The sequence below is a fragment of the Leuresthes tenuis genome, unplaced genomic scaffold (assembly GCF_036924035.1).
Source record: "Leuresthes tenuis unplaced genomic scaffold, fLeuTen1.0.hap1 SCAF_3, whole genome shotgun sequence".
Classification (NCBI taxonomy): Eukaryota; Metazoa; Chordata; class Actinopteri; order Atheriniformes; family Atherinopsidae; genus Leuresthes; species Leuresthes tenuis.
In genome coordinates, this window is record NW_027325357.1 from 14420432 (window position 1) to 14443950 (window position 23519).

Consider the following 23519-nt stretch of genomic DNA (forward strand, 5'->3'; position numbering starts at 1 on the left):
ACTATTGGGTAAGTAAAAAAAAAAAAAAAAAGGAACATTTTTGCAGAGCTTCACAAGCAACTAATTAAGGTAATTGGCAGCAGATGAGCAACATGATTGGGTGGAAAAAGAAAGGAAGATCATCACAGCGAGTTTTTCAGAAGTTGGGGAGGGGTTTTGTTCCGTCTGAGACAAACAGTTGGCCAATAATTTACCATCATCTACTCCATATTGTATAATTAAAAGATTCTGAGAAGCGAGAGATATCCACAAGCTGGGACAGAGATGAAAACCGGTATTAAATAGTCATGCTGTTCAGGAAACAGTTATGAATTTGTAGGGGAAATTACTGCAGGAGCTGAACTGGGACACTTCTGGAAACCACTGTGGAAAAACACCCTTGTGGTTTATCAAATCAAAATTTAATGAAAGTCTTCCTGGAAACCATGGACGCCTTTTCCTCTGAGCTGTTAACAGCACGCAAATCAAAAACCAACGTCTGTCCTAGTTCGAGGCGTAACTTGCACATCTTTGCAGGCACTGTTACTGCTAAGTAACATATTCAGATTTTGCAGAAAAGCGTTGCATATTTCAGCAAGACAACAACAAAAAACCTACATTCTTTATGTAGAACAACTGCATTGCAATCAGTCCAGACCTCCCACCAGAGGAGAACACATGAAGCATTATGAAAAAAGAAATACATGACAAAGGAGGCTTCAAACTGCAGAGCAGCTGAAAACACATACCAAGCAAATATCTCAGTGTCAACTTTGTATTTGTTGTCTTTCTATACTCCTTCTCAAAACCTTGCCTTAATTTCTTTTTCAATTTACTTCCTCACTCAGGAACATTCCTGAAGGGTTGTACATCAACATGCTATCACATTCACCATGACTAAGCATTATGGGAAGCTGACATCCTTCTTTTGTCACCAGCTGAGGACAAAGTTATTCATTTTAAACGCCGCAGAAAGTAAAATATTAACGTGGTTATCGTGCAAAAGGGAAAGCAAGCCCAGTAAGACATATGCAGCAGTTTGGCAACCGAGAACATCTGTATAAAATTTAGCACAAATGAATCAAGGAATTTCGCTGGAAAAGTTCAACCAGAGGAGGACATGAAAGAAACCAATTTGCACATAAATTCAATAAATGTTCAAAATCGCAAACCTCAACCATGTCATGACTCAAGTTAAAAAAAGAAAAAACAGCAGCTGGGCTGATATTTAATCCTATGGGACTAACTGTCCCATACACTGCTGCCTCTAACTTTCTTTTAAAACCCTACAGCAAACTTTTCACACGTATGCTTTAGTATTCAACAACCTCCCCACTGTATTCCTCTTGCACGACCACATTCAACAGCAAAAAAAAAAAAAACCCACAGAAACCATTTCACATGTTTTGTGAATTTAATCAACCAATCAGTTAGTTGAGGTCATCAACAAACACCTTCTTCAGCTCTGCTTAGCAGGTCAATCCAGGCCTGTCCTCCGTGACCAAAGCCCTGCAGATGAACTAGGTTTTCTCTCCTAACTCACAAAGGATTAATTTATATTGCGATTCCAGGCAATGACAGAATTTCTCAGAATAACCTTCAAATGCTCCCTGTTTTCTTTCCCTCCCCCCCCTCAATGCTGAAGAAGGATATCGGCTTTTATCTGTGTCCCAGACATCACCAGTTTTTAGTAAGTTCTGGGTATACAGCGTGCAGACACAAGGAAAGTTAGATATATGCAAGTTATCAACAAGCAAATGTGGTCGGTGTGTGTCTTTGATTTTTAAGTTGTCAATCACAGTTAAGAAGTAACAGAAAAATACTTGTGCACAGAATTGGTGAGAAGATGTTGGAATGATGAAATCAGAAAAGAGCAATTACTTTCAAGATTATACCATCTGATAGGTAGTATTGCTCCAAATTTGCAGTGTGAATGATGTTTGCTAGGAGACTTAGAATAATAGCTTACAATAGTAAGTATGGAATTAAAAAATAAATAAATAGCAACATCTGGGATATGAAGAATATAGTATTGTATTTCATTAAAAGTAGATGGTCAAAATTGCAAAATAGTTATCATACCAAGAGAGTATCTGTGCCGAGTCTGGGTGGAATGTGTAGTCACCTGGCCTCAAGTGACTTGAGGAGAAAGCTAACAACAAATACGTAATCTTATTATATCAATTACAAAGAAGAGAACTATCTGCTGAATTTACATTGTTTTTTCAGAGAAGTATGAGACAAAGTGGATAAAATGGTGTAAAGCCCTTTAGCGTTTCATTTTTTGGATTTGGACTAATCATGAACTGAACTTGTTGAAGTTAGTCCGCGCCAATACAGTCTAACACATACGGGATATTAAATCAAATAAATACATGAAAGAATGGGCTATTTTGTTACAGCAGAACATTCGACACCCTGCGCGCTTGGGTTAACTGTGCGTTTTTCCATTTACAATCCCAAGACCTTTGCGAGGGCAAAATGTTTGACACAAGGAGAGAATAACATTACTGAAAACACACCAATGCCTTTTCATTCACAAGAGATAAAGTCCACAACTGGTGTTCCCAAGTCGAAACCGACATGGAAATGATTAGTCATTAACTATTAGCTAATGCTCCTATGACATTAAATAGGTCAAGAGATAAATAAGCCCAAAGATACTGACATTTAAGAATCTAAATCAGATACATGTATAGCTTTCCTAGAAAGCAAAAACAAACACATGCGAGTTAAAAATGGTCACTTGAAGGAAACCATTTAACATTTAAGTTTACACAATATGAAGTGATGACAAAAACAGTGAAAATAACAGCACTGCACATGCAGGGAGCCTGACTCAGTATTAAAGCAAAGAGCCTTCCTGTGTCCATCTCATGTCTAAGGCTCTCAAGCATTTAGTTGAGTCCATTCATCTTTTTAATAAACTTAGTCACTCAAAAATATTAAATCAAGCACAGCTGTGATTAAAACTAATTATTACTGAGACACAGTCCCCTTTGTTGTAGCAGCTCCAATTTAAATGCAGTAAATTTACTGTCCACATTCAAAGCTTTTGGGGTTATAGGGTACATAATACAATGCAATTTCACAAACTGTGGTGTTCTTTTCCCTTTGTGAGCCATGAAAACATATTTGTTCAACAGCATCCAGCAGGGATAGATGATGTCCACAAGACTTCTTAGAAAAGAAAAAAAGCTCATTCCAGGATTCCAAGGAAAAGGATGAGATTCCGCTGTTTGGGATCAACAGGCTTTGTGAATTATGGCTACGATTGTGGTGCTGCATGTTTTAGATATGGCATTGTTCCCAAAATACAGGGCTATGTCTGCACATGCAAGAGATGTCTTAGACTATGGTTTAAAAATGATATGTTCAAATAGTTTGCCTTGAACAGAATGTCTCTCAGATTTACAACAACAACACAGAGGAAATCCAGCACCAACAGATCCTTCTGAGCTTATTTAAAGTTAGTAAATGTAGCTGATGTAGATGCAAGATTGTTAAAGAGGAAGGTTAAAGCAGGGATCTTCGTCATGGAATACCAAGGAAGGAAATGTCAGGAGGGATCAAAATGAGCAAAGTGTTACTGCAAGTGGCCAACATTAACACATTCCCAGATCTGGACTAAACTATCAACATGTGGTTTAACGAACGATCATCCAATGTAAAAGAGAGGGTTGGAAAGTGGCCTTTGACTTAGGAAAAATAAAAATGTCTAAGGCCTGACTAAAGTTAAGAGATTTTTTTTTTTTAGTTTAACGCTACAAAAACATGTTTTCTCTCGCATAATCCCTCTCTAACCCTCCAAGAAAACCTCTCGCCGTGTTTTTCCAAACAGGATCGAGGGAAATCTATATTACTGGAAACAGCCTGTGTGCATTCCTAATATCTTTAATGTCGAGGCGGTGAATTCCCAGAATGAAGGCTCTGTCAGGGCCGCCCGGCGGGGCGGAGTCAGCCCCGGCAATTATTCCTGGAAAGCGAATAGCCAGAAGCTGCCGCGCGGTTCCTGGGAGCGAGCGCGCGACGTTTCAGCGAAGGCAGCAGATGCCGCGTGAGAGCCAGGAGGGGACGCGCCACTCAACGCGACCAGAAATAATGTCAAGGCTCGGCGCGGTTACACGGACACCTCACCATGCAGACAAACCGACCCGCTTCACCGAAAGCATCAGATAGCGAAGCCGTTAACCGTCCAGGAGACGAAACAACCGGCGGCGGTTGATGCGGACTGGGAGCTGGAGCGGCTGGTGTGACGTCAGAGCCGCTGGTGCTGTGAGGAGTTCTCAGAATAGACTTCTAGGAAACAGTAAATTTTAAAAGCCAAGCCCTTACTCTCTGCCCTTCACACATTTGGGTCTCATTCCGGCGACAACACACTCCCGAACCGCTGCTGAAGAGAACCTGGACGGCTTTTTAAAAATTTTTTACATCGACTTTTTGATTTTTACCCTCTGCTTGTTGTATAAAAGGCGTCATTTTTTTATTTTTTTTATTTCAAGGACAGGAGCGGATCCTGTACGCGGAACTCTTCGTGTCTTTGTATCGCTTTCAGCCTGCCTTTTCATATCAAACCAATGGTACAAGGCTGTTTGTTTGTTTAGTAAATGTGCCGTTTTTTTGAGGCACAGCTTCTCTTTATGTTGTTATTTTCTGAAGAGGAAATCTAATCGGATTTCATCCCAGAGGATTTAGGCTAATAGCATGATTCTTTGTGTACCCAGGTGAGTGGACTTTTCTTTGTTTCCATTTTCACTTTACATATCACAGTTGGCACATATCAAAAATTAAATCTGGTCTATTTGTGCAAGTCAGGTGTTCTTTGTTAGTGTTAGATAGCGTTTAACTATATCAAGAGGAACGGTTAAAAAGAAATATCCTTAACGCGAACTTCTCCTCTTTTCCAAGAAAAAAAAAAAAAGTCTCCTTCTCAAGTACAAAATGCCTTGAGCCGAACAAACTGGTAAATCCACAGTAAAATAATAACTTCTGGTAGTTTATTAATAGCCAGCTGATATAGTATTAAGGATGTAGTGTTTCTTTTAAACCAGAAAAGTCTGGTTGAAACAGCTTTAACAGTCAGAGCACCACACAAAACCGAAATCAAACAAAAATGTCATCATAAATGAATCCTAAAGATAGACACTCACACGCAGGACCACAAAGAATGTCCTGGTTCTTGAATAAAACCTAATTGTATCACAGATTTTTCCTCGTTGTGTTTATCTATGCCAGTTTAACCCGATCTTCCATCTTATTTCCAGTCCCCGAGCCCTTCTGCCTGCTGCTCCATCCACTGAGGCCCGGCGGGGCATGCGGGCAGGAATTGCACCTCCTACCCCTTGCCTTCAAAGTAGCCCTCCAACATGGGACCCCACAAAGGACCTAAGGGCAATTGCCAGCAACTTCTGCTATCTAGAAAATTCAGGTACGGTATGACAAGTGTTTTACATTTACAGCCACTTATTCTGATTGAAACCGAATGGTATAGAAAGCCTTAGATTGTATTTGCAGTACAACAGATTTAGGAGGACTACTCCTTGTAAGAAAAAATAATAGTATACACATAAATATATATATATATATATGTATTTAAAAACTATATTTCTAAAAATTTGAATATAAAAAAAGAGTCACAGATACGTGACACTTAAATAAGATGCTTAAAAAATAATTATCTCTCTGCCCTGAGAGACATTGTTAAATTGTTTTGAGAATTAATAAACAAGTAAGATACAGGTTTAAAAAAAAAAAAAATAGAAGTAAAAAAAGCACAGCTGTCTGGTCACAAAGACTAATATTTGGGAATGTGTGTGTGTGTGTGTGTGCAGGATGGTACTGGGGAGCAGTAACAGCAGCTCAGGCCCACGCTGCACTTCAAGAAGCATCAGAGGGAGCATTTTTGGTACGAGACAGCAGCCACCCTCTGTACATGCTGACCCTGTCAGTCAGGACTGCTCGCGGACCCACAAGTATAAGGATCCAGTACAACGGTGCCCAGTTTCTGCTGGACTCTAGCTCTCCTGCCCGGCCCAGCCTGTCGTCCTTCCCCAACGTGCTCAGTTTGGTGCAGCACTACATGGGACTTGAGAGGAAAGCAGAGGAGGGGAAGGGGAAGGTGGAGGAGGAGGCTCCGTTGAAGCCGTCTCAACATACTATTCAGGAGACGTCTGTGGTACTGAAACTGAAGCGGGCAGTGTACAAGCCACAGAGCCTCCCCACTCTGCAGCACCTCACACGCCTCGTCATTAACAGACACACCGACTGCCCTGACCAGCTACCACTCCCGAGGCCTCTGCTGCGTTACGTCCAGGATTATCCCTTCAAGGTATGAGGGGTCTGTCAAATCAGTCCCAATGGCCAAAACTCAGCTTATTTAAAGAAAGAATGACTGTCAAACAGGTTCTTTGTGCCTGCAGAGGCCAGTCACAAAAATATTGCTGACAAAATTCAGTCTGACGCATCTGGTTTCAGACTGAGATCGACTGACTGAAAGGACTGGGTTTCGAAGCACCCCAGAAAAAAGACGACTCGTGAGAAAAATGCCGTACTGTAACCCAACATACTTTAAGATGGATGTGGAAATTGTCCTTTTTTTTTTTTTAAACTTCACTGGTTCTGGATGTATATACTGTTCCTACGAAATACACTGATTCCACTGAGACGTCTTTTATGTCATTTTATTTTTCTCAGCAATGCATTTTTTTGTACCTTTTACATGTGTAAATTTTTTCTATTAAAATAACCAACTGCAACAGAAGTTTTTCCTCATTTGTCTTTTTTTTTTTTGTTATTCATCGGTTTCGCTTGAAATGCAAGTATTATTCACAGGATACAGAGACATGCTGTCACCATTATTAACCATCACATGATGACTGCTCTTGTGACACTTGTTACGAAATATTTTCACCATAAATCACCTTTGAAACACAAAGACTTTGTGGCCTTTGAGCTTTAAGTATGTGAGAGCAGCAGATTGTGAGAAAGTAAATGCCATATTGTGTGTGTGTGTGCTTTTGCTCAACAATGCGTACCGCCTGCATCTGAGTCAGCTGGTGGACAAGCAAAGGGGAGGACCGTTCATCAGCGGATTCACAGAACTACTGAATGCTTCCTGGGAGGAGGGGGGAGATTCTGGGAGGGAGGGTTCTAAGAAAAGCTTCAGTAATTACCTTCAGCTTTGAGCCTGCTTTTGTGCCAAGGCGCACACATTTTTCATTGTGAGGCAGGGTGCGACTGCAGCCGTTACCTGAATAAAGCAGATACAGTGACGTGAACATTATTTGAGATTGTGAATTTTGAGGAGATCAAATCAGGGTGAGGGCCTGCTTGGTGGCTTGGGGGTGGGGAAGCCGAGGCTGTGACAACCTGAGCCAAAGCCAGCGTAATAGGATCGCAGTTTCTCAATCCGATTCCTGCTCGTAGTCCTTGTGTGACTTCTCTTTTTGAAGGATGCAGAACCGTGGTCTAAGAAACAAAAAAAGTGTTGGAGATGCTGAATATCAACTTAGAAAAAGCAGCTTTTCACTTTAAATAAAAAATTTTTTTAAAAACTGCACAAACAACTTCAATATGAAGTGGCGGCACAATTAACTACATTAAAATTGTTTAATGACGGTCGGTTTTAAACAGACCTGCCACTGATGTCATGCCGTGTTTCCACATACTGCAGCTCTTTCACGTTCACATCCACCCACTCGCAAATAAGCGGGGGGTGTCTGGGGTCCACTTCCAAGTACATACGACTGTTTATCGAGGAAATTATGACACAAAAACGATTAAAATACAATTAATAGCAGGCAGCATCATAAGAAGCAGCCCTGAGTTCAGGGCATTGGCATATGCTTAGAACTCACTGGAAGTCTTGGAAAGCTTAACTCGTTCAAGAGGCAACACGATACACGTGTTTTTCAGAACGTGCTGTTCATGACCAACCATACGAATTAAACCCAGGTGTGTGTGTGTGTGTATCTGTGTGTTTGTGTCAGGAAGTGGCCTTCCTCACCCATGATTTGACAGAATGTGTGGAGCCAGAGTTAAAAGTCGCTTGATCACATTCAGGCCGTCTGCTCCACCATCTAAAGCAGCGTGGTCTTCAAATCTGGGAGCAGTGAAACAGACCATCACTTGAATGCATCCGCAGAAGGTCACATATTTACAAAAATCTAATGTCTAAAGGCTCGACTTTTGGTTACTTCAAAACAAGCATCTAACGTAGTATGAAGGCCACAGTTTATTTATTTTTTTTTTATCTCAAGAACCTAAAAAAAACAAACAACGAAAAAAAACTTCCATAATGACATTGAAAATAAAAAGGTTTATATGACATCATCACACAAAAATACACATGCATAGTGACTAGCAACTAATGTACATTTAAGAGATTATAAGAGTCTGCTCTGTGACCTCCTTTACATCATATATAATGTCTAGATTCTACAAAAGCACAGAATTACCAAATTATTAGTTGCTTATATTTGAACCCACAAAATAACACAACCTAGATTAGAATAGCAGCGCCAGCTGCCATTTCAGCTCTTACAATGATGAAATTCATAATTCACGGTGGTAAAGCTCCTTATAAATCACATGTTCTAATTGTTACTTTAATTAGGCTATGTTGCGTTCATTTTAAGCTATTTTTGGACAAATGGTAAATTGAGGGATTAAACACCACATTCTGCTCGCTTATCCCTTGTATTCCCAGACAGATTTCCTGAGCTCAGTTCAAAGTCTTATGGTTTAAAGCTACAAATCCATCTTTGTGCGTTTTCATATAAGCCCCATAACTGGAATTAAAACTGAAAGCTACATGACAAACTGCAATTACATACTGTGTATGATTCATTATCCTTTATATATGAATCCACCTTAGACTGATCTCCATAGAAAATAAATAACGTTTTTACTGGATCACGTGGAGATTTTATGTATGTTTTACCAATTTTCACAAAAAAAAAGTGTATTACAGTCACCTAAAAATTTCCGGCTGAAGTGACATCATATCCTCTGAGAACAGGTACGGAGGGTTACTGACCACAGCTGAAAATGATCTACAGAGGCTCAACACAGTTTCTGGGTCTGAAAAAACAACAACACAGCAACAAAAAGCAAGCCTCTTTTACTCAGCAGCGTGTTTGGGTGTGTTATTCATAAAGAAAGCGTGTGCACCGTTTCCACGAACCTTTCATCACATCTACGAGATAAATCTTTAATCTGTCCGAAAGCCCCAACCTGTGGAGGAAAATTCCCTTTTAGCTTTTGTGTAATGTTGCGCAACACAGTCTCAGAAAAACAGTAAACATAGAAAGAGTAAATCAATAGTCACAGACATTTACAGCTTGGTTTATGTGTGCTGTGGTGCAATTACCTCAACGCATTCTCTCTGGTCAAATCCACTGCGTCCTGGCTTCGATCCAAGGCAAAAGCTTTTAGCTGGTGGAAGAAAAACAAACACAGTGATTCTCCTCTCCAGGGGGATTTCTTTTAGTCTGTTTTCATGTACGTATTTGCGTGTAGAAAATATAGATGCTTACACCTTTATGTGTTCATCAGGAGACTTAACAAAACCTTTCAATTAGTAACACTGAAATGCAGTTTTTTTCAAATCATTTTTTCATTTACTGATATTTTTTCCATCATTCTATCATATTCCTTATTTAGTCTTGAAAGGAAACTCTGACACAGCCATCACAGGTAACCCAACTGCGTTATATCTGTCCACTTAATAATAAAAAATGTACCACATAATATGAAACTAAAAAAAGTTCTTCACTTTTTGGAAACTGTTACCAGACGCAACTGAACTCACTCTCTACCCTTCAGCACACCAAGCAAAGAAACGACTACTATGTCGACATTAATGCAAAGTACGGTGCACATTTTAGGACATCCTCAGGATCAGTCTTCAGAGTCAGACCTCAGATGAAAAGGCATACTCAGACTCAACGGCATAAGTAAAAAAATTGTCACACTGAATGGCATCGGAAAAATCAGTGTCATACAGAGGTCGCATGAGCCTTACAGACATAGCAACAGTAACTAAGGGGGCGGGGCTAAGTTGCTAAGTGTTCAACCTCACGCAGAGCTATAGAGAATATACTCTATACTAGTATATACTCTATAGCTCTATAGCTCTGACCTCATGTTGTTCAGACATACCCCAATTCACATGTAAAACAATATAGGACAAATATTGATTGATTTCTCGCCGACTATGTTGTAAACAAATGCACGCGGCCCGGACAAACCGACTTGAACAGGTTCCCTTTGGTTCACATCAAATAGCTAATTTTAGAGACAGTTTTGAGTTGTGAGCGAAAGAAAAATAAAATAAAATAAAACTTACGTTCATGTCCTGTTCCAAATATGTCTAGTATACTTCCCTGTTGCTGTTTGGAGCGGTTGCCATGGCAGCTATGGTCCTGACTTAGTCTCTGGCCAGCGTAATTTATTTCCGCGATCAGACCATGGATGTATTAGATCCACGGTTAAACTTAGACCAAAGACTATCTTTGCCAAGACTCTGCACCCGTGACTATTTTTTTCCTGATGCCGTTCAGTGTGAGAACTTTTGTCCTGACGCCATTTTATATGACAACTTTTTAGCTGATGTCGTTCAGTCTGACATTTTTTTTTCTGAGGCCATTCATTGTGAAAAGTTTTTTTATGATGCCTTTTGGTCCGATTAATTTTTTTATATGTGGCTGTTTGGTGCGACTGTGAGGTTTTCCTGAAACCTTATACCTTATACCTGGGACTGGGAATCATACCTAGTGGTATGATTGCCACCTTTCGTGTGGGAGACCTGAGTTCAAATCCCCTGTATGACATGTACTACCTCCAGTAGGGGTCCTAAGGCGAGACCTCCTTAGCCTACCTGTAAGTTGCTTTGGATAAAAGCGTCTGCTAAATGCATAAACATACCATTTCATCTGAGGTCTGACTCTGAAGCCTGATCCCGAGGATGTCCTAAAATGTACACTGTAACCAAGTGTTGAAAAGGAACTGAGCAATAAACATGTCATTAGTTGGAAACGAAAACTAAAATCAGTAAATAAGGTGTTGAGAGTGTTGAGAGCAGAGGAGTGAGTTTACCAGATATCTTCAGACTCCTACTCCTTACCTGAGGCTAAAGGTTACATTAGCAACGACTTGCATAACCAACCCAAACACACCCAAGTCAACTGGCATGTTTTAACAAGAAAGTGGAAGGAGGAGAATTATTTAAAAAAAAACAACATATAATATGCTGATCAGCCAAAAACTGACAGCTCAAATGAGTAACACTGCTCTTCTTTTTAGTCTGCAATGTTCTTCTGGGAAAACCTCCATCCTGGCATTCACACGGACGTTTTTACGACATTTGAAACCTAAAACTTCTCTGCAGACCAGTCACACCTCCCATGTGGCAACAGGACTCCCCTACAATAGCAGCTCCTCCAGCAGGACAGCATTTAGTACAACAACAACTGCTCAGTAGGGGCTCAAAAAAAAACATGACAGGGAGTCTGAGGCCTGGCCTCCAAACTCCCCAGACACCAATCTGATGGCATCTGTGAAAGTCCAATGCACAAAGATCTACCGCTAATATCCAGGCTCCAGACACACCAGGACAACCCCAGATGTTCTATTTCAATGACTGGATCAGAGATCTTTTGGTTGCACAAAGAGGGCCTGCTAAATGTCACACTAGGTCATGTTATGGCTGACTGGCATAGCCTTTTATGACAGCACTGTGAAAGATCAAACTTCCACTGCAAACATGCTTTTGATTCGCAGATGGATAAGTAGAAACAACATTTGTTCATATGAATTTTTTAAGTATTTGGCACTCAAATGGACTGTCATGACAACACGTTGTATTCCAACTTTAACCTGTTCAGCACCAGGACTCTTTCTGGGGTTCCTGCTCGAAAATGAATAATTTGAGTATTTCTCTGCAATTATAAACTGTGTTGGTATCAAAATAAAGCTAACGCTTGTGAGACCTCTTCAGAGCCTGATTAAAGGGGAACTCCGGTATTTTTAAACCTAGACCTTATTTCTGGCATGAAATATGTTTATCTAGTCACCGAGAACAGTTTGGCAAAAGTCGGTGTCCTTCGGAAGCTATTTAGATAACTCGCGATCGGTGTATATCCATATAACGGAGTAAACGGGGCGATGACGATGCAGCCTCTAAATAAGGCATTATCTGTCTTTATTTCACCAATACTTTAAGAAGAATGAATGAACAAATGTGTACTATAGCTCTGTTAGCTCATAGGTGCTGTTATGTGGCTACTTGCGGCTATAGGAGAGCTAACGGAGGGATTTCTACACAGGCACTCTACTGGGACCACTTCAACCACACGCCCCCCTGGAGCAGTGTATTTACTCCTTTCACTGCTAACTTCACATGGAGTTTGCTACTGCTAGTTTTGTGGAACATGGCAGAATATTTATCAAATTTTGACGATGTGAATGACGACTTTGAGTAAAATGGACGTGAATGAGCTGTGTTGCAGCCATGTGTGTCGATGAAGTCGTACCAGTAGAGGTGTGTGTAGAATCCCCTCCATTAGCTCTCCTGTAGCCACATAACAGTAGCTATGTGCTAACAGAGCAACAGTACGTGTTCGTTCATCATTCGCCTTAAAGTATTGGTGAAATAAAGACAGATAATGCCTTATCTAAAGGCTGCATTGTCATTGCCCCGTTCACTCCGTTATATGGATAGACGCCGATCATGAGATATCTAAATAGCTTCCTAAGGACGCCGACTTTCACCAAACTGTTCTCGGTGAGTAGAGAAACGTATTTCATGCATAATAAGGTCTAAGTTTAAAAATACCGGAGTTCCCCTTTAAACCGGATGCCCCCCCCCGATACCAGGGGCTCCGGGATTGAAAATAACTAGGCTTCCCAGATGGTTCTATGAAACAATTCATCCTGAGGGGAACATCAGTGTCTTGTAGCCTGTGAATAATAAATATCCATTCTGAAAGTCCATCTGTTAGATGTAAAGTTATTTCAAAGGATATGTAAAAAAACTTCTACCACCCACTGCTGCTCAAGAGACCGTAAATAAGTCATAGACCTCAACCTCTGGGGATCACAAATGTCTGTGTATTTCCAAGTAATATCCCCCCACCCCCACCGCTGCCTGTTGACATGCAGTATTTCAACCTGAATCAAGGTGGCAGCAATGAAGCGCGACCCCAAAATCTATTTCCTACAATATACACAAACCTCACCTGGGGCAGACTTTTCAGCAGACTAAGAGAAACTGCACCAGAACCACATCCCACTTCCAAGCATGTCTGCTGAGAATCTGCATCCACTCCAGGTCCAGAATTCCCCTGCAGATCTGTGAGCACAAGTCCAACCAACTCCTGCACCATCAAAGAGAAAATAAAATAAAAAAAAAGACAATTCTGGTTATGTGATGTGTCATCACTGGGACGGCGCGACATGTGTGGCCTGTTTCTTTGTCATCTCCAACCTCGGTTTCAGGTCTTGGTATGAACACAGGAGGCCTCATCTTCAGTGTCAGGTCTCTGAAGTCCCACTCCTCGATGACATATTGTACAGGCATTCTGCACAGCAGTGTGTATTCTTAGGAAAAGGCATCAAACACAATTACGCAGAGGCATACAGCATGTAGAAACTTACCTGGAGAGACGTTTAGTGCAGAGCTGCCACAACTGTTTCATTTCTTTTTGGCTGAGAAACTCCGTTAAACGCTCTTGCCCAAGACTCTCGATCTGGGGTAAAGATCAGGTAGAAATGTTGCAGCTCTGGAATCACTACATCAGGAAATGAATCAGGATGAAAGAACTCAGCAAATTGCAACTTACCATTTTAGCTCCAAGCAGATGAGCAATGATGTATTGGCTAGACTGCTCAGGCTCCGTCACACCTCTTTCCTCAAAGTGCCTCCTCCAAAAGTCCACCGCCTGAAGTGTTGTGATCCGGCCAGCGGGTAAGGCCGGAGCGCTGCATGTGCGCACAGCATGAAAGCTCCAAGTCCCCTAAAAGCATTACATTTCAAGAGTTTCTAAAGAACTGTAAATTAAAAATCCCTGTAAATTATAGCTGGAGTTTCAAGGAATTCACAATGTTGGAATCTGACAATGATTTTCCAACTTATTCTGGTTGATAATCATACATTCTGTACATATTCCTCCTAATAGTTAAGAAAAGGAAAAAATAAAGTATTTCATGAAATAGACGGACACAAAATAAGCTGCTCTTAAAATGCACAGATGCAATGGGAAAAATAAAAAAAAAAGTCTTAAGCTTACATCTTAACCATACCACATTTTACACGCGTGCAACATTTTCAAGGAAATCCGTAAACTTCATCGCTCTTTCAAACACCGACGAACCTTCGTCTGCTTTGTTCTACGTTCATTTTTGTCACCGTTCTTTTTCCAAACTGCTCCAGAAAAATGAGTGAGGTTTCTCACTGCACATTTTCCCTTTGAAAACAGCAGTTTATGTGCAGGAAAAGGTGTCTGCTTAGTTTGTGTGTAAGCATACTTTTATTCCATCTGGGCTTTGGTTCTGCTAAATGACACCAACAAAGCCTAATGCAAACTGGTCCAAGAGAGGGGTTTCTAATCAGTCCCTCCTGTACAACACATTAAAAGACAACAGGGTAAACCTGAATCCATGTTAGCTTTTGACTGTTAATCAGCGTCAATATCAGATTTGAAACTTATCACTGATATGTGATTTTTGTCATACTGAAAATGGTCAAGTCGTCAGATACTTTGTGAAAAAAAAACACCAAATAGGTTTTAACAGCATCATTGAAAATTTATTTTTGAATAAATGAAGAGTTTTGAACCCATCAGCTATGGAAGTTTTCCCTCACCTAAATGTCTCAGATCAGAACTAAAATTCTCTGACTTTTTTTTTTTTTTAACAAAATGCAGAGGTCTTGGCACTTTTATACACTCATTACAACTGTCTGATGTTTCCTGCATCATATAGAACCTCGTGTTAATCCAAATGTTTCATCACACACACGTTTGTTTGTGTTAATATGTGCAGTGAAAGTGAATTAAACAGTCACACCAAAGCTTTAGATCAGACAAGTTAAGTTTTTCTAGTTTCTGTTGGTTCGATTGCATCAATGTAAGAAGTTCACAAAGTCCAAAAGCTGACGTTTGTGTGCCCTCAGTCAGCAGATGTGCGCTCACACAGAGCTCTGCAGCATCACAAATGTACCATCACTTAATGCTTCTCTCAAGGTACATCTGATTTATGACAAAGCTTCTTCAAATGTTTTCAAAACATGACGATAAATGTGACTTAGGAGAGTCTTAACCTATGTGCACATCTGTTCATATCAGATCACGAAGAAGCAGCAGTGACACCCTTTAAATAAGGGCCACAGTTGTGGATATATCCTGAACCATTGGCTGAGGCTGGCTGAAAGGTGTAGCTGGATGTTGGAAAAACAGTCACATCCTCAAACGCTCAGTGAATAACTTTAAGTGCACACAGTAAAAAGATAAATGTGACTGTTCTGTGTCTTGTAGTCAATCTGCCACTCATGGCAACAAGTGTGTTCTCGAACATTTTCAACCAAACCTTCATCATTCATTTGTAATTCTTTGTTTGTGTGTGTGTGTGGGGTAGGGATTTGAATAACATAAATGAGGGTAAAAAATAAACAATTCCACTGTTAAGTGTTAATGATATTTTGAGGTCAGATATATATTTTTTTTATTTAATATCACATCACTCCGCTTCACACCTATAAGCACATATCCCTTTCTCTCATGATTATTTATTAGGCCTTATCATTTTTTTATTTTGATGATTGAGTCGTGCTGCGGCTGGGTATCTCAGAGGGGGTAACTTCAAAGATTTGATCCAGGATCCACCTGTTCTGAACAGTTATGGCTTTATGTAATATATTTAATTTCTGAAATGGTGGAGCGCTACAAACAGATAAATGGCTCAATAAATCATTGGGACATGATGGGGTTTTATGCATGCATCCGTTTGTAGTATGTGTTGTTTAAACACTACAATTCTACAAAAAAATGTAATAAATCAAATTAACTAGACAGCAGTAGTGACATAAATGTCGTGTCAACAGCGAATACTTTCCGTTTGTCCTCAATTGTTCAAAATGTGTACTTACAACTAATCAGTTTACACTTCAAACAGAAAACAATTACCTTTGATCCACCAGTCCTGCACCCCAAACAAGCTCTGTAGCCTGTACTCAGCGACATTCTCCACATGGTTTACATAAACACCGTCTCTACATCACTGCTCATTTAGTGTTCAGCTCTTAGGATATAACGCTGTTCTCGCTTCCTCGTGGCAGCAGCACAATAATTGGCAACAATCCTGTGATTTACACATTCAAGGCGCCTTGTACGTGCCTATAAATAAAATGTAAACATTTTCAGAAATGAAAAAGCACTCTCCTTGACTCTGCTGGTGGTGTTCCCGTCACATGGCGCAGAAAACCTTTCAAACGTTCATGCGACGTAAAACGTCCAGGCTTGCGTCGCAGTTTGCGCAGCACTGACTCTTATAAATGGTGTTAGCCTTAAAGACTGTAGGAAATATCAAATTTTACAGCATCTTGCAAACCGTAACACACCAAGCGGCAGTGGGACTTATGATATATTTTAGCTAAGCTCTTGATTTACTAATTGATTCACTAGTCGACACTAATATTAACTAAATTTTACGTAATTAATCGGCACCTTTTTCCGTTGTAGCTTTGTCCTTAAAAGTCAAGTTCGTTTTATCTATAATTTGTAAGTTTTCATGCATTTTTTAAAATATATATGTTAAAAAAAGGTTCTTAAGTTATGTACACTACACACGCCCCAGTTTCCCTGTCAAACGTAATCAGTGATGTTCACGATGTGACGCTCAATGCTAAATTCCGGGAAACCTTAAAGGCACCAGTATTGTTTACCAGTGTGTGTCGTCTGGAGTTTACATGTGTCGCGTTATTAAATTGTTTAACACTAGAGCGACAACAGTTTCTCTAAACACACTAATAACATAATTGATAGGACACTGTCCAACGTTAGAGCTGTTTATACGGGTTTCAAATGAAGTCACTGGCTTGTTTTTGAAAGTTAAAGCCGGAAGCTAGCTTGTGTGAGCTAAATAGGGAAGACACACAGGAGACGTTTATCTGCTTTTTTTTTACACAGTTTGTGTACAGATAGTTGAGCTAATAAGGTCTCAAAAAGTCAGTGAATAGCCATGACCACTCGAATTGAGTGTATATTTTTCAGCGAGTTTCATCCAACCCTGGGCCCAAAAATAACATATCAGGTGAGTTAGCAAGTGTGTTAAAGTTGGGATCAGCATCATGGCTCATTTTTGTCTTTGGCAGGGGTAACAAAATGAACCCCAACTGTAATATTTGGATTCACAACCACTTCCGGTTTGATTTTCGTCGTCCTCGTCATTTGTTTTTATGTGTATTTGCAGAACAATTAACTTTGATATTCCCATTAGATGTAAACAGGCTGTAATCCCTCACATTACTCAGGTGTTGATATGTATTTTGTTGTGCATTATCCATTTAACCTGCTTAATAGGATACGCATTGTCCCCTCACCTTTTCCTGACAGGTCCCAGAGGAGTACATTTCAAGGGAATTATTCGACACAGTTCAAGTTTATATCATCACCAAGCCAGAGCTACAAAACAAATTAATTACAGTGTATGTATACCAGAACTACACCTCTGTGTCTCTGCCATAAAATAAAGCTTTCCCCCTTCTAAATTCTTGATTTTTTTTCTTCATGTTATTCTAAGTAATAGTGTGCTCCCTTATTGTCTGTCATTTCTTCTTTTATTTTCTTTGCAGTACTGCCATGGGGAAAAAATTAATCGGCTGTCCTGTGTGTATTGAGCACAAAAAGTACAGTCGAAATGCCCTCCTTTTTAATCTTGGTCTTGTGTGCGATGCTCAGACGAACACGTGCGCTCTTGAGCCGATTGTAAAGAAGCTGTCGGGGTATCTGACGACTCTGGAGGTAAAGAGCAGTGCATTTTCCATTCATACTACAGGTGATTGCTTTCATGTCGTTAAGGAACACATCTTAGAGGTAATCCGAATTGTGTTTTTCTTCCTTGTTGTGTTGCAGCTGGAGAGTGGCTTTATATCCAATGAGGAGAGCAAGCAGAAACTTCTCCCTATCATGTTGACCTTGTTAGAGGAACTTAATGCCACGGGAGCTTGCACATTACCTATAGGTATTATTTTGTATTTCCCTTTGTGTATCCCAGTTTTGCCACCCTGTCCTCACTCTTGGTTTCTTTTAAATTGTGTGTTGTGTATTACGCGAAACAGACCTAATTTTAGTTTCATGTTATTTTGTTTATATTTCTTGTATTGTAGAAAGTACTAGAAGGTTAAATAATATGTGCGCTTTGTCCATCAGCGGAGTAGTGCAGGGGACACACATACCCAGGTATTTTTCTTAGAGTAAACCCACTTCAAAACTCCGATGTGCATCACGTATTATAGTGTTGCAAGTCAGATTTGACTTTTCATAGGAAGGCAAAGACAATCTGCCTTCCTCTGCCTTTATTAGAGGAGTTTTTAGGTTGAGGCACCAATTTCATACTGATCCTTACTCCCTGGAGTGAAAGAAGAAGATCTGTGACAATGTGCAAAGGCTGTTGGCCCTTAGTTGTTACTATTAATATTTGTGCTGTTTTATTGATTTAGAGAAAGAGTTGAGGGATATGATGTTCCTTAGTCCTCTGGCTCCAGATGTGTGTGGCTCTTACTACTAAGAGGTGCTGTAGATGAACTGTTTTCTTTAATGAACTAATTGAGTGGAGTGGAGGAGAGAACAAGGCCGCATACTGTCCTTCACACAAGTGGAATATCTGCAAATTGACCTGGCACTCCCAGTTTAATAAATTCTATTTACTTAGAATTTTTTATCCAGCATTATTAAGTTTTTATAATGACTGTAATGTGGTCCTGTTTGTCTGTTTCCAGCTGATAAGACTTCCGTACATCTGTGATGAATTCCCAAACACTGATGTACAACTTTAAGGCCTCAGAATCTAAATTGTTCCTTATGTGTCTGAAATTAGCCAAATTTAATTAGATTCTGTTTGGAATTTTTCAACTTGAATCTGTTATTAGAGCCAGAGGTTTATACTCATGCCTTGCTAATAGTCTGATTGTGAGACTTTAAAAGTCTTGAAAACACATCGACATTTTAATTTTTTGTTGTAAACAGCTTCAAAAAAACTTATGCAGCACTGAAAGATGGCGATCAATAGGGGCCACGAACTGAAGTTTGGTGACTGTTTGGTTTGATTGCATACAGGCATGTGAGAAAGACAGTGCACCCTTTTTGAATTTTTATAGATTTTCATGTTACTACTAATTAAAAGAAATGTATAACCATTAAAAGGTCTTAAAAAGGTAAATACAACCTCAGATGAACATCATCACATATTATACTGTCATTATTTCTTTGACAAAAACTAAGGGAAAGTGTGTGGAAAATTAAGTACACCCTTACCGCCTCCATTTGAATTAAGAAGATAAGAATATCAAAGCATAAGTTTTAGCTGCTTGCTGGTTTGCAGCATTTGTGTGTGTGTTTTCACACAATGCCAAGGAGGAAAGACATCTGCAATCATCTTAGAGAGCCCATCATTTTACAGAGAGAGAGGTTTCTCACAAGTGCAAAACATTTGTTTCAGACAGTCGTCGATCTTCCTAGAAGCGGACGTTCCAGCGAGTTCACCCCAAGGCCAGACTTTGTAATGCAGAGAAACTGCGACATCTCAGACTCCACAGGCCTCAGTTAACATGTTAAATGTAAAAGTTCCTGACAGTAAGATCGGGAAAAGAGTGAACAAGTCTGGCTTTGTTCTGAAATGTTGCAGGAGAGAGCCTCTCCTCTCTAAAAAGAACATGGCAGCATGGCTTAGATTAGCAAAGTTTAATCTGAACAAACCACAAGATGTCCTTCGAACAGACGAGAACAAAGTGGAGACGTGTATCAAGCTGTGTTGTGATGGCGTGGTCAAAGTCCAGATCCCAACTTGATTGAAATCCTCTTGTGGGGCTGTAAAAGAGGGGGGAGTTGTACACAAAATAGCTCGCAAACCTCAATGAACTGAAGCCACACTGTAAAGCAGAGGGCCAAAATTCCTCCGCGATGTTCGAGACTGATAACGTCGTGCAGAAAGGGATTCGCTCAGGTTATTGCAAGTAACAATATCAAGGGGTAAAGTCTTTCAGTGTGCTTCAATATTTTGGGCAAATATTTGTAAAAAAGAAAGAAAGAAAGACAGATAACCTAACGACATTTGTTGCTGCTCATCTAAGGTTGTTTTTACCAAATTGTATGTCCTGGTAAGGACTACATGGTATCTATCTATATATCTATATATGTATATTTCATAACATCCTAATAAGTCAAATTTTGAATCAAAAGAAGATGTTCATGCTTTTTTTTGACTATGCATTCACACTTCTTTTAATTCTGAGTTTTTCATTTGAATTTAAGGTTATTAGTCAGCAGTATTCAAACCTGGTTTCAGAATAATTGCATATTTTGCTGTCTGAGACTCCACAAAGACTTGAAGCCAAGCCCATCCCTCATGAAATCTTTTTTTCCAAAGAAAACATTGTGATATTACTGGCTTCTGATAACGTTTTCCTTTTCTCAAAAGAAGAGTTTACTTTTACCATTTCTTAGAAATCCCGAAAGAGATGCTGATCGGAGGCAACAATAGGAACTAAGCTGTTTCTGTTACACTTCCCTGACTCTTCTCTTTATTAAACTGTTCAAGACGAATCAAACACCATCCACCTAAAGCTGATCCAGCTTCGAAAGGACCCCCCGATCGTTCAGGAGTACGATGTGCCAGTCTTTGTTCAGTGCAAAGAACACTTTATCAAATCTCAGTGGGATCTCACCACTCAACAGGTAGGATCCCATTATCAGCCACATATAGCTGCTGTTCTTTAGAGACATTGTGATAAGATATGTGCCGCAATTCCAAGAAGTAGCAGCAGTAAGATTTTCGGATAAAAGGACAATAGTCTGCTTAAAGTGATATGTGTGGAAACGAGGCTCCTGTTCATAAGAGGCTATTGATTTATCCAGTGCAGTGTCACTGCTATAATAAACCATTTAATGTGCGTAATAAAGTGTACACGCTGTAGTTTAGGTCACGGTGCTTAGTACAAGCTGTTAACCTTCTACTATGCTTTGTTTTCTGCAGATTCTGCCCTACATTGATGGTTTTAGGCACATCCAAAAAATCTCAGCTGAGGCCGATGTAGAACTCAATCTTGTTCGCATTGCAGTGCAGAATCTCCTGTGAGTACATTTCATTGGTTAAAGAACCGCTCGCACACACGTCACGGTGTGTGACGGCCGTATTTGTTTGTCAGGATTACAAACGCTGTTGTTGTCTATTATCCACGATTCGCATCGCCTCTTCAGAAAGCGGCTTTTTAAAACTTTTGTATAGCACTTTTGCTGACTTCATCAGATGTTTTTCATGATGTCGCAGCTTTGTTTTTGCTCCTCATTGCTTTAAAACTTAAATCTACTTCTCCCTCACAGATATTATGGAGTTGTGACTTTGGTGTCCATATTCCAGGTACCACTCTTAAAGCCAGTTTACATTATACAACAATTTGAAGCCTTTTTTCCAGCTACAGCTGTGCATATATGATGTGTTGGAATTGTTTATGAAATGAGAATCAGCGCCACAGTAGTGTAGTAAAGTTTTAAAACCCTGTCATTTACATATAATTGTGCTCAAGTCTCCCATATATATAGTTTTATTGATACTAACTGCTTGAGGTTTGATTTATTTTGATAGTTGTCTCATGCCTTCTTTTTCCCCTGCAGTACTCTAACGTGTACTGCACAACCCCGAAAGTCCAGAGCCTCATTGATGACAAGTCCATACAGGAGGAATGCCTCAACTATGTAACTAAGCAGGGTAAGCAAAGGACAGGATTAAAAGGGAATGTTTTTTTTTTGTTTGTTTTTTTTGGCATTCACCACAGTTCTTTTCTGGTCACTTTCAGGTCAGAAACGTGCCAACCTGAGAGATGTGTTCCAGCTGTACTGTGGTCTGAGTCCAGGCACTACAGTGCGAGACCTTTGCTCCCGTTACTCGCAGCAGCTTCAAAGGGTTGATGAGAGGTTGTTGTACACTCACCTTATCAGTTTCTGAAAATAGCTTTTTTACTCTTGGAAAAGTCAGGTCAGAGTGACTTACAAGTATGTAATGTTGTGTTTTTCTGTTCAGAAGGTTGATCCAATTTGGACTGATGAAGTCTCTGATTCGGCGGCTGCAAAAGTATCCCGTGAAGATGATCCGTGACGAGAGAAGCAGGCCACCTCGACTCTATACTGGTTGTCATAGTTATGATGAGATCTGCTGCAAAACAGGCAGGTTTTGAAGCTTTTATTTGCTTGACACAACTAATAACTGCTGATAGAAAACATGTTTGCCAACATTGTGCTAATTTTACAGGGATCAGTTACCAGGAGCTGGATGAACGTTTGGAAAATGATCCCAACATTGTCATCTGCTGGAAGTGATGTTGAATGAAACTGTCAGCCTTAAAGATACAGATATGCCTCAACCAAAGATGCCTTTAGCAAGGGGACAGAGTTTTCTGGATTTTTTTTTTTTTATAAATGTAAACTTATTATCAAGAGCTGTGATTAACATCTGTTTAAATCAAGTTATGATGGTGAATTTTTATTAACGTTGTGTCTGAGTAAACATATGATTGTAACACATGTCTGGTTTAATTTATTGTGTTCCACCACATATCTATGTGGTTACATGCTGCATTTGAATGAGTGGACGAAAAATAAAAATGTTAATGTTTCATTCTCTGTTTTACCATCTTTACTGACTCTAGAAATATCCACAAAATAGTACAAGTCTTATGACAGAAAAGCACAAACCCACGAAATACCAAGGACTCATTGGCAGGTGAGAGTCAGTCTCACAAACTTTAGAATTTATTTGTATGATCTCAGGTGTTAGTAGGATATTTACTTTATCAAAATGCAGGGAGTAATTCATTTTATTAACACATTTTAAATGTTCCATTTCTCGTTCCAAGGACGCCAAGAGTCCTAACCGTGAAAGGTTGGTTTAGATAAAATAATTCATCAAAAGCTGAACAGAGCATAAGAAGTCCTTTTCAGTGTAGTTTGCAGTCATTAAGATAAGTGATACAGGGCTTCTGTGTGACAAGCAACTGCAGGTGAACTGATTTAGTCAGTTTGGAAAATATGATTTAAACTCAAGTTACTTTTAACCTTTATTTTGTTTTAAATTATGTCATGTTAATGATTCTCAGAGGAATGTGTTTTAAACTACCACATTTATGTGACAATTTCTTTATTTTGAGTACTTAAAAGTTTACTTACATGACATGACTGATCGACTGTCTATAAAGCAAAGCTGCATTCTCAGTTTACAATAATGTCTATTACCAGCAATTTTCTTAAGAAGTACTTTTACTAAAAATTAAACTA

At 39.6% G+C, this 23519-nt stretch overlaps 3 protein-coding genes across 3 annotated transcripts; 2 read left to right on the forward strand and 1 right to left on the reverse strand.

Moving 5' to 3' along the window:
• The first annotated feature begins 3979 nt into the window (after nt 1–3979).
• Nucleotides 3980–6913, forward strand: LOC140303274 (cytokine-inducible SH2-containing protein-like). Its single transcript, XM_072381964.1, has 3 exons — nt 3980–4703; nt 5244–5407; nt 5811–6913. The coding sequence occupies exons 1-3, from the start codon at nt 4684–4686 to the stop codon at nt 6311–6313; spliced, it is 687 nt and encodes a 228-aa protein (XP_072238065.1). The 5' UTR covers nt 3980–4683; the 3' UTR covers nt 6314–6913.
• hemk1 (HemK methyltransferase family member 1) lies at nt 6645–16465 on the reverse strand. The gene is made up of 11 exons (XM_072381963.1): nt 16161–16465; nt 13821–13994; nt 13636–13727; nt 13466–13559; nt 13218–13355; nt 9350–9414; nt 9164–9213; nt 8955–9060; nt 7985–8080; nt 7614–7724; nt 6645–7446 (listed from the first exon to the last, which is right to left on the reverse strand). Exons 1-11 carry the CDS (start codon nt 16224–16226, stop codon nt 7383–7385), a joined length of 1056 nt encoding a protein of 351 aa, XP_072238064.1. The 5' UTR covers nt 16227–16465; the 3' UTR covers nt 6645–7382.
• Nucleotides 16466–16902: 437 nt separating this feature from the next.
• nprl2 (NPR2 like, GATOR1 complex subunit) lies at nt 16903–22844 on the forward strand. The gene is made up of 11 exons (XM_072381965.1): nt 16903–17286; nt 17589–17680; nt 17828–17996; nt 18108–18216; nt 20791–20927; nt 21226–21323; nt 21573–21609; nt 21864–21957; nt 22046–22163; nt 22270–22412; nt 22498–22844. Exons 1-11 carry the CDS (start codon nt 17215–17217, stop codon nt 22563–22565), a joined length of 1137 nt encoding a protein of 378 aa, XP_072238066.1. The 5' UTR covers nt 16903–17214; the 3' UTR covers nt 22566–22844.
• Nucleotides 22845–23519: the final 675 nt, after the last annotated feature.